The sequence below is a fragment of the Nothoprocta perdicaria genome, unplaced genomic scaffold (assembly GCF_003342845.1).
Source record: "Nothoprocta perdicaria isolate Ctin4 unplaced genomic scaffold, notPer1 scaffold_44, whole genome shotgun sequence".
In the NCBI taxonomy this organism is placed as follows: Eukaryota; Metazoa; Chordata; class Aves; order Tinamiformes; family Tinamidae; genus Nothoprocta; species Nothoprocta perdicaria.
In genome coordinates, this window is record NW_020455688.1 from 863,213 (window position 1) to 872,768 (window position 9,556).

The 9,556-nt window shown below is 38.5% G+C and overlaps 1 protein-coding gene across 2 annotated transcripts; it reads right to left on the reverse strand.

Annotated features, from left to right (window-relative positions):
- Positions 1 to 225: 225 nt before the first annotated feature.
- On the reverse strand, positions 226 to 9,370 carry TRMU (tRNA 5-methylaminomethyl-2-thiouridylate methyltransferase). Of its 2 annotated transcripts, none has more exons than XM_026046412.1 (10): positions 9,066 to 9,370; positions 7,444 to 7,550; positions 6,898 to 7,020; positions 5,197 to 5,369; positions 4,367 to 4,420; positions 4,037 to 4,055; positions 3,445 to 3,545; positions 1,745 to 1,889; positions 1,423 to 1,505; positions 226 to 819 (listed from the first exon to the last, which is right to left on the reverse strand). In XM_026046412.1, the coding sequence occupies exons 1-10, from the start codon at positions 9,206 to 9,208 to the stop codon at positions 673 to 675; spliced, it is 1,095 nt and encodes a 364-aa protein (XP_025902197.1). In that variant the 5' UTR covers positions 9,209 to 9,370; the 3' UTR covers positions 226 to 672. The 2 variants fall into 2 exon arrangements, with proteins under 2 accessions (XP_025902197.1, XP_025902196.1); XM_026046411.1 differs by having other exon boundaries at positions 3,989 to 4,055.
- Positions 9,371 to 9,556: the final 186 nt, after the last annotated feature.

Sequence of the window (9,556 nt, forward strand, 5' to 3'; positions counted from 1 at the left end):
CGGACAATGCACTCTCTTCTCCAAGGGACAAAATCGACAGTATTTACCCTGAGCAGCTAATAAGAAGTTAATCAGTTCTGTGAAGAACTTAAGAAATATTGAGTCTCTTTTAAATCCATAGATTTGTACTTCTTAATTATTTTAAATATCTTAAAACACAACTGCATCCAGTTTAAGAATTGAAAACAGCTTTTATAAAATTATATAAAGTAAAAAGTAAGTATCTGTTGCTTAGCGTTCATGCAAAATGAACTGGATATCACTCATTCCTCTCCAGAGTTCAATGAACATGTTTACTATAAACAACCCTTATACTTACAGACCAGCATCTTCAAGTATGAAAAACTGTTATTTCACTTATACCTCAGAGGTTTATGTTCTCAGACATGATTGTGTTAAGCTAAAACTCTWGTATGGATGACTATCATTACAGAGCTAGTTTAAGGCACCCCCTTGGCACTTACTAATCCTACTATCACCATCCACTTCAGTGAGGTTACACCAAACTGTTTTTCATTTCAAACCTGTTTTGTGCCAACAGGCAAGAGGAGGAACTGGAGACTCAACTGACCTTTTTCAATATTAGAGCTCAACAAGGAAGCTGTTTGCTCTTGCTTTTATTATTCTCAGGCAACAAATCCTCCAAAGTCCATGAGGAAACAAACCCACATGCTACCTTGCTGGCTCTGTCTTGTCCAGCTCTTCCTTCTTGGCGGCCTCCTCTCGTTTCTTGCCCTGTGTCCAGGTGAACACGGACGGGCCCAGCCTGAGGATCTTCCCACTGCCCAGGCACTCGTCGCCCTTGTAGAACACGGCAAACTGGGGGAGAAGCACACGGAGGGCTCCTTTCAGCTCCGGGACCACTTACCTCTTGCTGGAGCCCAGATTTGGGGGGAGCAGGAGAAGSGAGGGATGTTTGTGGGCAGAGGGTGATGGCAGGAAACACTCAGAAACGCTGGGGCGCAGTGTGAGGGAGCACTCACATGGGGAAAGGCAGCACTACACAGCGTCCCCTCTCACTGCTGCTCTGGGACAGAACCATCTGTTGGGTGCACAGCTTAATTTGAACATTAAAATCATATGAAGCAGCCAATTACTGAACTAATACCTTCATTAATCTACTTCTGGAGAACTATGACAGATTCCATTTCTGTGCAATGATTCCTAGAGACTTTTTWAAGTATTTTTCAAGTTTGGAAGCCAGTTCTCTCCATATACGGATAACAACAGAGTATCTGAAACTAGGAACAATCTTGCAATACAGTGGATGAAAAAATCAAAACAGAGCTACCTGCTCTCACAGGTGAYCTAATCTAATAGATTAACTAATCATATTTTGCAGCTAATATGCTCTGTTTTATTATTCAGCTAAGCAAAAACATGAAAAAAAAAAAAAAAAGGAAAGCAGTTCTACTGACTTACCTGCCCTGGTGTGAGGGCTCTTTCTGGCTTCACTAGAGTGACCCACACGCTCCCATCTTGGTTTAGAGTCAGCACACAAGGCACTAGAACAGAACGTGCCCAAACATCTGCCAGTTAATCCTCACGTTCACATTAAAAAGACCTTCATTAACAGGCTACGCAGATTTAAGGCAAAATGCTACTGAACAGAAACATTTCATACAGACACTAGAGAAACGGAGAGGTGATCCCAAACATTTCAACTCTTTCTGAAGAACTACACTGAAGATACTTTCACTTGCAGAATAACATAAAATTAAAAAACCCCACGAGATTTGGTTACCCAGTGCCATCTGGTGCCGACATCTGAAATGACATTCCATCATTTTATCCCTAACGAGCTCCGCAGGAGGCTCCTCCGCTATCCAGTGCACTCGGTTTGTCCGCAGCAGGTCCCTGTAGAGCGCAGGGTGATCTGTGGATGGTGCCTTAAAACACAACATTCGTTTAATGCTGATGCTTTTGCCAGACATCTCMCAACCACTGTGAAGTAAAGCATGAAATACAGAAAAAGAGCATCAAGCCATAACAAAATGAATGAGGGSAAGCATTTATTAGCATCTAATTATCTTTCTGATGAAGGCCTTTAATGAAAAATATGTTAAAGCAAGTCTGGATTATTTTTCAGCCTTCTACATCTCAAGAGTCAGGCCATTCCCTGTGTTCTCCTTCTCCAAGACATTCTGCCTTTTCTCAGGCTGTGTCCACTGCCATCTTATCCTAACTCAACAAGATGACACCTCCCTCTTACTCAGATTTGTATTAAAAATTATTTCATCTTTGTAGCCATTAAGACAAACAAGACCAAATGAGACAGCAAGAGATGCAAGTTATTTTTGAATGTGCCCGTGAGTTGCTGCTACAGAGCCTGTTCTCATCCACTGACGTCCTACTCATGCTATTTCATTGGTGACCATACCCAATGCTAAACCAAAAGGCTCACACAGATTTGTACTGTGCTTCTGCCCTTGTTCTAGAAGCAACAAGTGTATTTCTAGTGGTGCAATATGATAAAGAAGCACTTTCACCTGCCAAAAATTCCCCAATATTTATAATTTATGCTCTGCTGACAATGAAACATTATTTGATGATGTTCAGAATTTCAGCATATTTCTTAGCAACATCTGATGAAAATTCAACCTAAAATTAAGAGCAGGTTTTTGAACTGTGGCTTAGAAAAGCAGCAGAATTTACAACCTGCAGGTTGTTTCTTGCAATAGGAAAAGCAGTGACAAGATCTCTATTAATGTATAATGGGTAAATCTCATGTTATGAATGAAACTACACTTCATATAAAAATAGTTGCCCATTTGTTACGGACATGCTGCACAATTTCACTGTAGGGCATAAAAATAAATCCTAGTGGTCCTGTCTGTTTCCTCTCAACTCTGTTGTGATTGCCAGTTTTTCCCCCAAGGCACAGAAGCAGTAACAAAATTCCTCATTTCCATCATGTCAAATAAAGGCACCAAGCGTGTGAACAGCACGAAACATTYGGGACGTTCACAGGCTGCAGAGCTCCCCTCAACATTTATGGTCAGTCATTAAGACACTATTTGCAGTAGAACAGTCTGCCTTGACTTTCAAAATGCTTAAGCTGTACTGCTGGCCACTAGTTTATTTATTAAAAAAAAAGAAATYAGCAAAACATAGGAAGTCAAGATAAAACACATTTGAGCAAAGGTTTAATATATTGTGTCGTGATAGCTACAAGAAAAGCYCTGTGTTTTAGAGCAGAAAATGAGAGCTCAGGAGATTGGTTGGTTCTTCCCACTGCTTGTCTGGAAAAAGCTCTGAGCCAAAATTTYGAGCAACTCTCTACTCATCAAAAGCCAGTTTGGACAAGACGTTTCAAGATGCTGCACTAGTTGGCTCTTGTTTCTCTTAAATGGAAAGCCAAGAATTCCAGCCAAGTTAAAATCACATTCCATACAGCAGGAGTCATGAATCAGTCACTCATAATGCCAGTGTTAATTAACTCACCACAAAGATATCTCCAGTGCTAACATCTTTATCTACAACGAACCAAGCATCCTTCAGGCCTGCTAGTCTGGCCCTCTGGCCTATTGTGTACAGGAACCAACCTAAAGAAATATAAAAATTCAATTCTTAACAACAACAATTCTTCTTAATGTTCAGAAAAAATGTATTCAAAAAAAAAAATCCCAAACTTAATTGCTAAACAAAGAATAATGACCCCAATTGCCCTAGAGAAGTGCACGAATTAAAAACGAAATTAAGATCTACTTCGAAAAAAATCAGTTGTATTTGAAAAATAACTCTAATCTGCATCAATTAGTGTATTTTGGGCGTTATAAAAGACAAACATTTCTCTATTTCAGTTTCAATTTGTGGTTTTGCGACCATTCAGTCTTACTAGGTTCCCTTACCATTTCCTGCACTAGCAGAACATCACAGTTAGACACATTACCTGGGATGGGAATTTAGTACTACACACACACATACATATACACGTACATATACATGTGTGTGTGTGTATATACACATATATATGTTAGCCACTTACCATTGTGTGTTCCCATCACCTTCTTATCTTCAATAGAAACAAAATTACCTGGCTGAGGTTCTAAGTACTGTAAAATGAAACGAGTTTGTTGTAAGACACAAGATGGCCTCAAAAGAAACTCACTGTATATTTCAATATTTCAGGATCTGATACTACATTGTCCTGAAGTGAGAAAACAGCTTTTCAACAAGCAAACTCCATCCATGCTGCTAATCAGCTCTTTCCCAGTGCTGCATTTAGACACAGAAGTAGGAGAGGGGAGTATATTACTATTTAGAMTGGGACATACGGCGTTGGAGATTCCTTAGACCATAGTATAAATTACTTGGGAAAACTAGAATAGAGCACACAGATGGTCTTCTGTTTAGTGTTACTCACCTCAAGAAGGAATTTTTCAATATTTCTTTCGCCAATGAAACAGATTCCAGTACTCTGAAAATGAAATACAGTATTGAATCCATACAAAAGAAAAAAAAAAAAGAAAGAAAGAAAAAAGAGAGCGAGAAATAATGTCAAAATGTGTGCAGAATGGATCGTTTATCTGTGCAGAATGGATCGTTTTCCTTATATATCCCAGGCTATACTAGGCTTATATATCCTTATATATCCAGGCTATACTATCTCATAAAATCAATAAAAAAACATAAAATCTGATCCAACATACATTAACTAATTCTGATTTCAGTGATTTCTTTAAGTGCAGAAAGGAAGAGAAATAACACATGTTCAGACAATAAACAGACTGAATAAATAGAATAAATAGACATATTAAATCATGGTGATTCTCCTTGGTGATTAAAAACAAGAACTCTCTTTCAGACTGATGTATAATACTAATAGAAACTACTTAGTCAAAAACCCAACTTCAAAAGCAAAAGGTCCTCCTTTTTCTTCAAATCACATCTTAGCCCTCTTCAGATGACCATTTACAGAGGTCAATAATAAATCCAGACTGTATCAGCAAAACAACTGCTGTCTGTATCCTATTTTTTTATAATTGTAATACAAATGCAGACAACCATCTGCAAACTAAAATACAGAACCAACCACGCTCATAAAAGTAGCTTTAAACAGGCAGACAACTATAAAACTAACTCCCAATCCTGTTTATTCTATTATGATGCTTCAAAACAGCTGATTTGTCACAAAGTTCAGAAAAATCCATGTTAGAGGAAAATACAAATCAATAGTTGTAAGTGTTACCATGCCTCTTTTTTCTTTAGCACATGATGAAGCCCATGTTCCGCCGCTATCTTCTTTACAAAGCTTTTTGTTAAATCCCCTAAAGGAAAAATGGTTTTCCTCAAAGCATCCTGTGAGATCTGACTTAGGAAGAAGGTCTGGTCTTTAAAGAGGTCAGCTCCTTGAAGGAGTTTTACAGCTGCAAAGTGCAGAACACATAAAATGTTTCAACATAAACCCCTTTCATGGTTCAACTTCCTTTAGTATTTTGTTTGACAATCAAAACTTCTGTTTTATTGCTTCCATACACAGTTTAAAGACACAGTATTATTCAGAGTACTCACAATATAATTTTAAAAGTTTGCTATTTTTGCAGTACTAAAGAGATCTAGAAAGATTCTGATTTTACACAGTGCAGCATCTTACATCATCTCATCTTACATTACTGCACATTTCACTGCAAAAATATCAACAAAATGAAATATAAAGACATCTTTCATAGGTCAGGAAAGAAAAAACATTCAAATATCCTAAACTTCACTGTTTAAAAAAAAAAAAATGAATTTTGCTCTGTAACCTCAAGTAAGTGAATTACAGATGAAGTCTCCTGATAGCTCAAATTAAAACATATATATATATATATAGATTTTCAGTCATGTTCTGTCCTTTCTCTTAAGAGCTAATAGCTCTATATTGCACAAACTACACTGAGGTGTTTCCTGGCTTAAATGAGCACAAATTACGAGCCAATAGTTAGTCATTTCTCATCATATCCATTCTCAAACACAGGACARGAAGCCTGCTTAGAGTATTATAAAATATTGCAAGTGTGAATCACAATCTGTCACAAGTGCAGACTACTGCCCTTGTGCTCCCCACTGGGGCCATTTCAACTCTTCAGAAGTAAGACATATAACGAAGAAACCAAYAAACCCCTTTAAATCCAGACAAGAAACAAACAAACAAACAAACCCCACAAATAAAACCAGGAAGCAAAATCCAGAGAAGCCACCACGGTAGCTTTGCAAAGGGCTAAGTTTCTTGCCTTTGGGTGCCCTTGCACCTTGCAGTGCCAGGGTGGGCAGAACTTTCATTTGCCTCAGATAATCAGTCTTCTAGAGAAAAAAATGAGACTGAAAAAAATGAGGCTTTCTACAGAAAAACTGTAATTGAGGACACAATAATATTCTGGGATATCTGGTTTTTGTGGTAAAGTAATACATGGTCCAATGACTAACAGTATGTTAATGATTTTAACCTTTCAAGACCTTAATTCCCAAATTCTACTTCAGCGTATTGCTGTGATGAGTTCTAAATATAAAATATAATAAATAGTTAAAGAACAGACAGGCCTTAAAACTGCAGAAACATATTAAAAAGTTTTATTTAGGTCATTCAAGTACTCAAATCAGATGTCTTGAAATATTTCCCCACAGTATAGGAGACTGCTGTCTCCTAAACTATATTAAAATTGATCAGAATGTAGTTTTAACARGACTAGATTCTTAAAATAGAAAATCTAATACCACGCTATTTAGTGTAATCTTCAGTAAGGTAACTTCCCTTTTCTGTCCAGTCAKCCTTCTACAAAGGCCACGGTCAAAATGGAAATTGCCTTTCCAGTAGTTGCACGTAACGTAATGAACTGTCCTGATTTTGTACAGCTGAATATCGTTTAAATTTCTCCTTCCTATCTAGCACAAGATACGAAATAAGAATCCACTTACTGTTTCTAACTTCAAAACGGTTTCTGAAAAGCCCCTGTGGCCTTTTAATGTGTTTCTGTTGAAAAACTTCCTCCTCCTCTAGTGAGGTTCTAGCGTAATGCCCAGTAGCAATTGCATCTGCTCCTAGCAAAAATCAACAAGGAAAACATCATGAAGGCACATGTTTGATATCTGAGTTAAAAGGAAAAAAAAGATTATAAAAATGTCTAGGACAAAAAGCAGAGAGGAGAGCAGAAAAAGGAAAATAACAAAGAGAACCTAATAAGAACTGAGAAGCCTAATACTGACAGTAAACACACTCCTGCTATTTAACTAATGAAAAAACACCCTCAATACTCAGCTTAATATATTTCTCTGAATTAAATCTGTTCCTACATAATTGAAAAGCAAATTCAAAACAAAATAATTTAGAATTAATAAAATATTGTCACAGAGACGACCACATTATGCATGCATATCAATTTATGGTTTTTTTTCCCACCTTTTCAAGGGTTAGTTTCCTTTAAACATTTCCACTGTGCACTGACACCCTGGCACAAACCTTACCAAGGTTATCCATGGCGTAGTGAAGAAAGTAGTTGAATTTGATGTGCTTGTTACACACAATATCAGGATTAGGAGTCCTTCCCAATTCATATTCTTTTAAGAGGTCACTGTAAGACAAAAATTCAAGTGTATGCAAACATCATTTATGTCACAAAATACTAAATAAGATTGAAGCATTTGCTGACCAGGAAAATTTGACACCCAATCTCACTATGCATTTTAAGTAAAAAATAAAATAGCCAACAAATTCTAACCCACAAAACAATGTTTGGGAGATTTTCTCCAAAATGGATTGAGCGCATGGCCACATAATCACCTATAATTTTGTAAACTTATTAAATCACCATTCTCTCAATGGAGACATGGCAACCAAGTAGGTAATTGCCATTTATTTCTTGAAATTCTTTGAGAATTGAACAAACCTGCTTAATTTTGCACTGCAGCAGCGTAGTGGAGCACACACCAAGATTTACTGGTCTCAGAGGACAGAACTATAGCCCATTCTGCACTAATTCCACCATAAGCTACAGGATCCTGCCTTAACTTTAGGATTGAAGGGTTGATGATTTTTTCCTGCTTGTTTTTCTCTCTTAAATAATAAACAAATACTTTTAAGTACAGTTTCACAAACACAAAGAATTTTCACTTTCATACAACTACAGTGCTTATCACTATTTGCTTAAAAATGCTTAAATGATAACTTATAAAATTAAAGTATCGGGTATTTTGACACCTGGGGTATCAAAAGGCCTCATGACTTGTGTTTTGGCTGCCTCTGGGGACCATTTGAGCCAAGAGCTACTGAGGGCATAGACTAGGAAGACATCGTAAACCATATTTATAAGGACATCTCCAATTCTTCATCATTTGAAACAGAATCAGTTGTGTATTGCTTGCCACATCATATTTCACATTCATAAATGTAAATAAAGCAGTACAGCTTTTCCTTTAGGTTATCCACTTTTATTCAGTTTAGAATTCAAAAAACTAAGCTAATAATCAATTCCCCCGTGTCTACCTTGTGCTGTCCAGCTCTCCCTGATTCCGCACTGCACTCTTAAGCCAATACAAATGTCACCACTGAGCAAGGGCGAGACCTAACAAGAGAGAGCCACTGCAAGCACATTGCCAAGGGAAAGAGAATAGGAAAAAAGAGAAACGAGGGCTGTCGACTCGATCGTTTTTAAGCAACATTTTCAAGCAGAATTTGTACRGGTGGCGGAAAAGAGGAGATCTAGGATAATTCCCTTGATTGTATCTGCCATTTGAAGACTTTTTTGAAGTACTCTTTTCCACACACTGCAGAAAGACTGGGCCAGCTTGTGAGATGCAGAAGAAATGAGCAGGGCGACCAATGACCAAAAAACTAATTAGTAGACACCTACAGGCCTAACTATGGAGAAATCTATTAATTTCAAAAACATTATATTAAAACCAGCCTAGAGATTCTGATTTTAAATATAAAGGGCCAAAAAAGGAGTTCCTTCTGTATTTAAGAGGGTTTACCTCTTTCCTTTGGCACTGTTAATGCCGCAGGAAATTCCCTTTCCCACTCTCAGTCCGTCTTCCCAGTAACGTTACAGCAGCACGCCCAAGGACCACGCACGGAAGGCCGTGCCTACCTGAACACTTCGTTCCAGTATTCCTTCACGTAGGACACCTGATGGAAAGGAATGTCCAGCTGCTGGCACACGCGGTAGGCATCGTCGCAATCGCGGTCGATGGCGCAAGCGCCCTGCTCGTCCAGGGGGTCCCAGTTCTTCATGAAGACGCCGGTCACCTGGTAGCCTGGGGGACAATGGAAACGGACTGAAATTATTACAGCCTGGACCTAAATTCTGTATTTTCAAGATCTTGAGGGGTTAGAAATTCCTTCTGGAGCAACATGTTGGGATTTCTCGGTTAGTGAGGTGTATTTGGGGCRTTTTACAGCGTGATCACTGCACATTTTTGGCAGTGGCTGGCTCGGGAAGTGCCACAACCGCCACCCATGCTGGCACCCGGGCAGGATTTCAAAATCCTGCGTGGTTTCCGTTAACGCTCATTTCTTCGGGCGCTTCAGCCCGCCAAGGCTCGCGGCCGGCCCCAGCTTTCCGCGGCCCCGGGCAGCGGC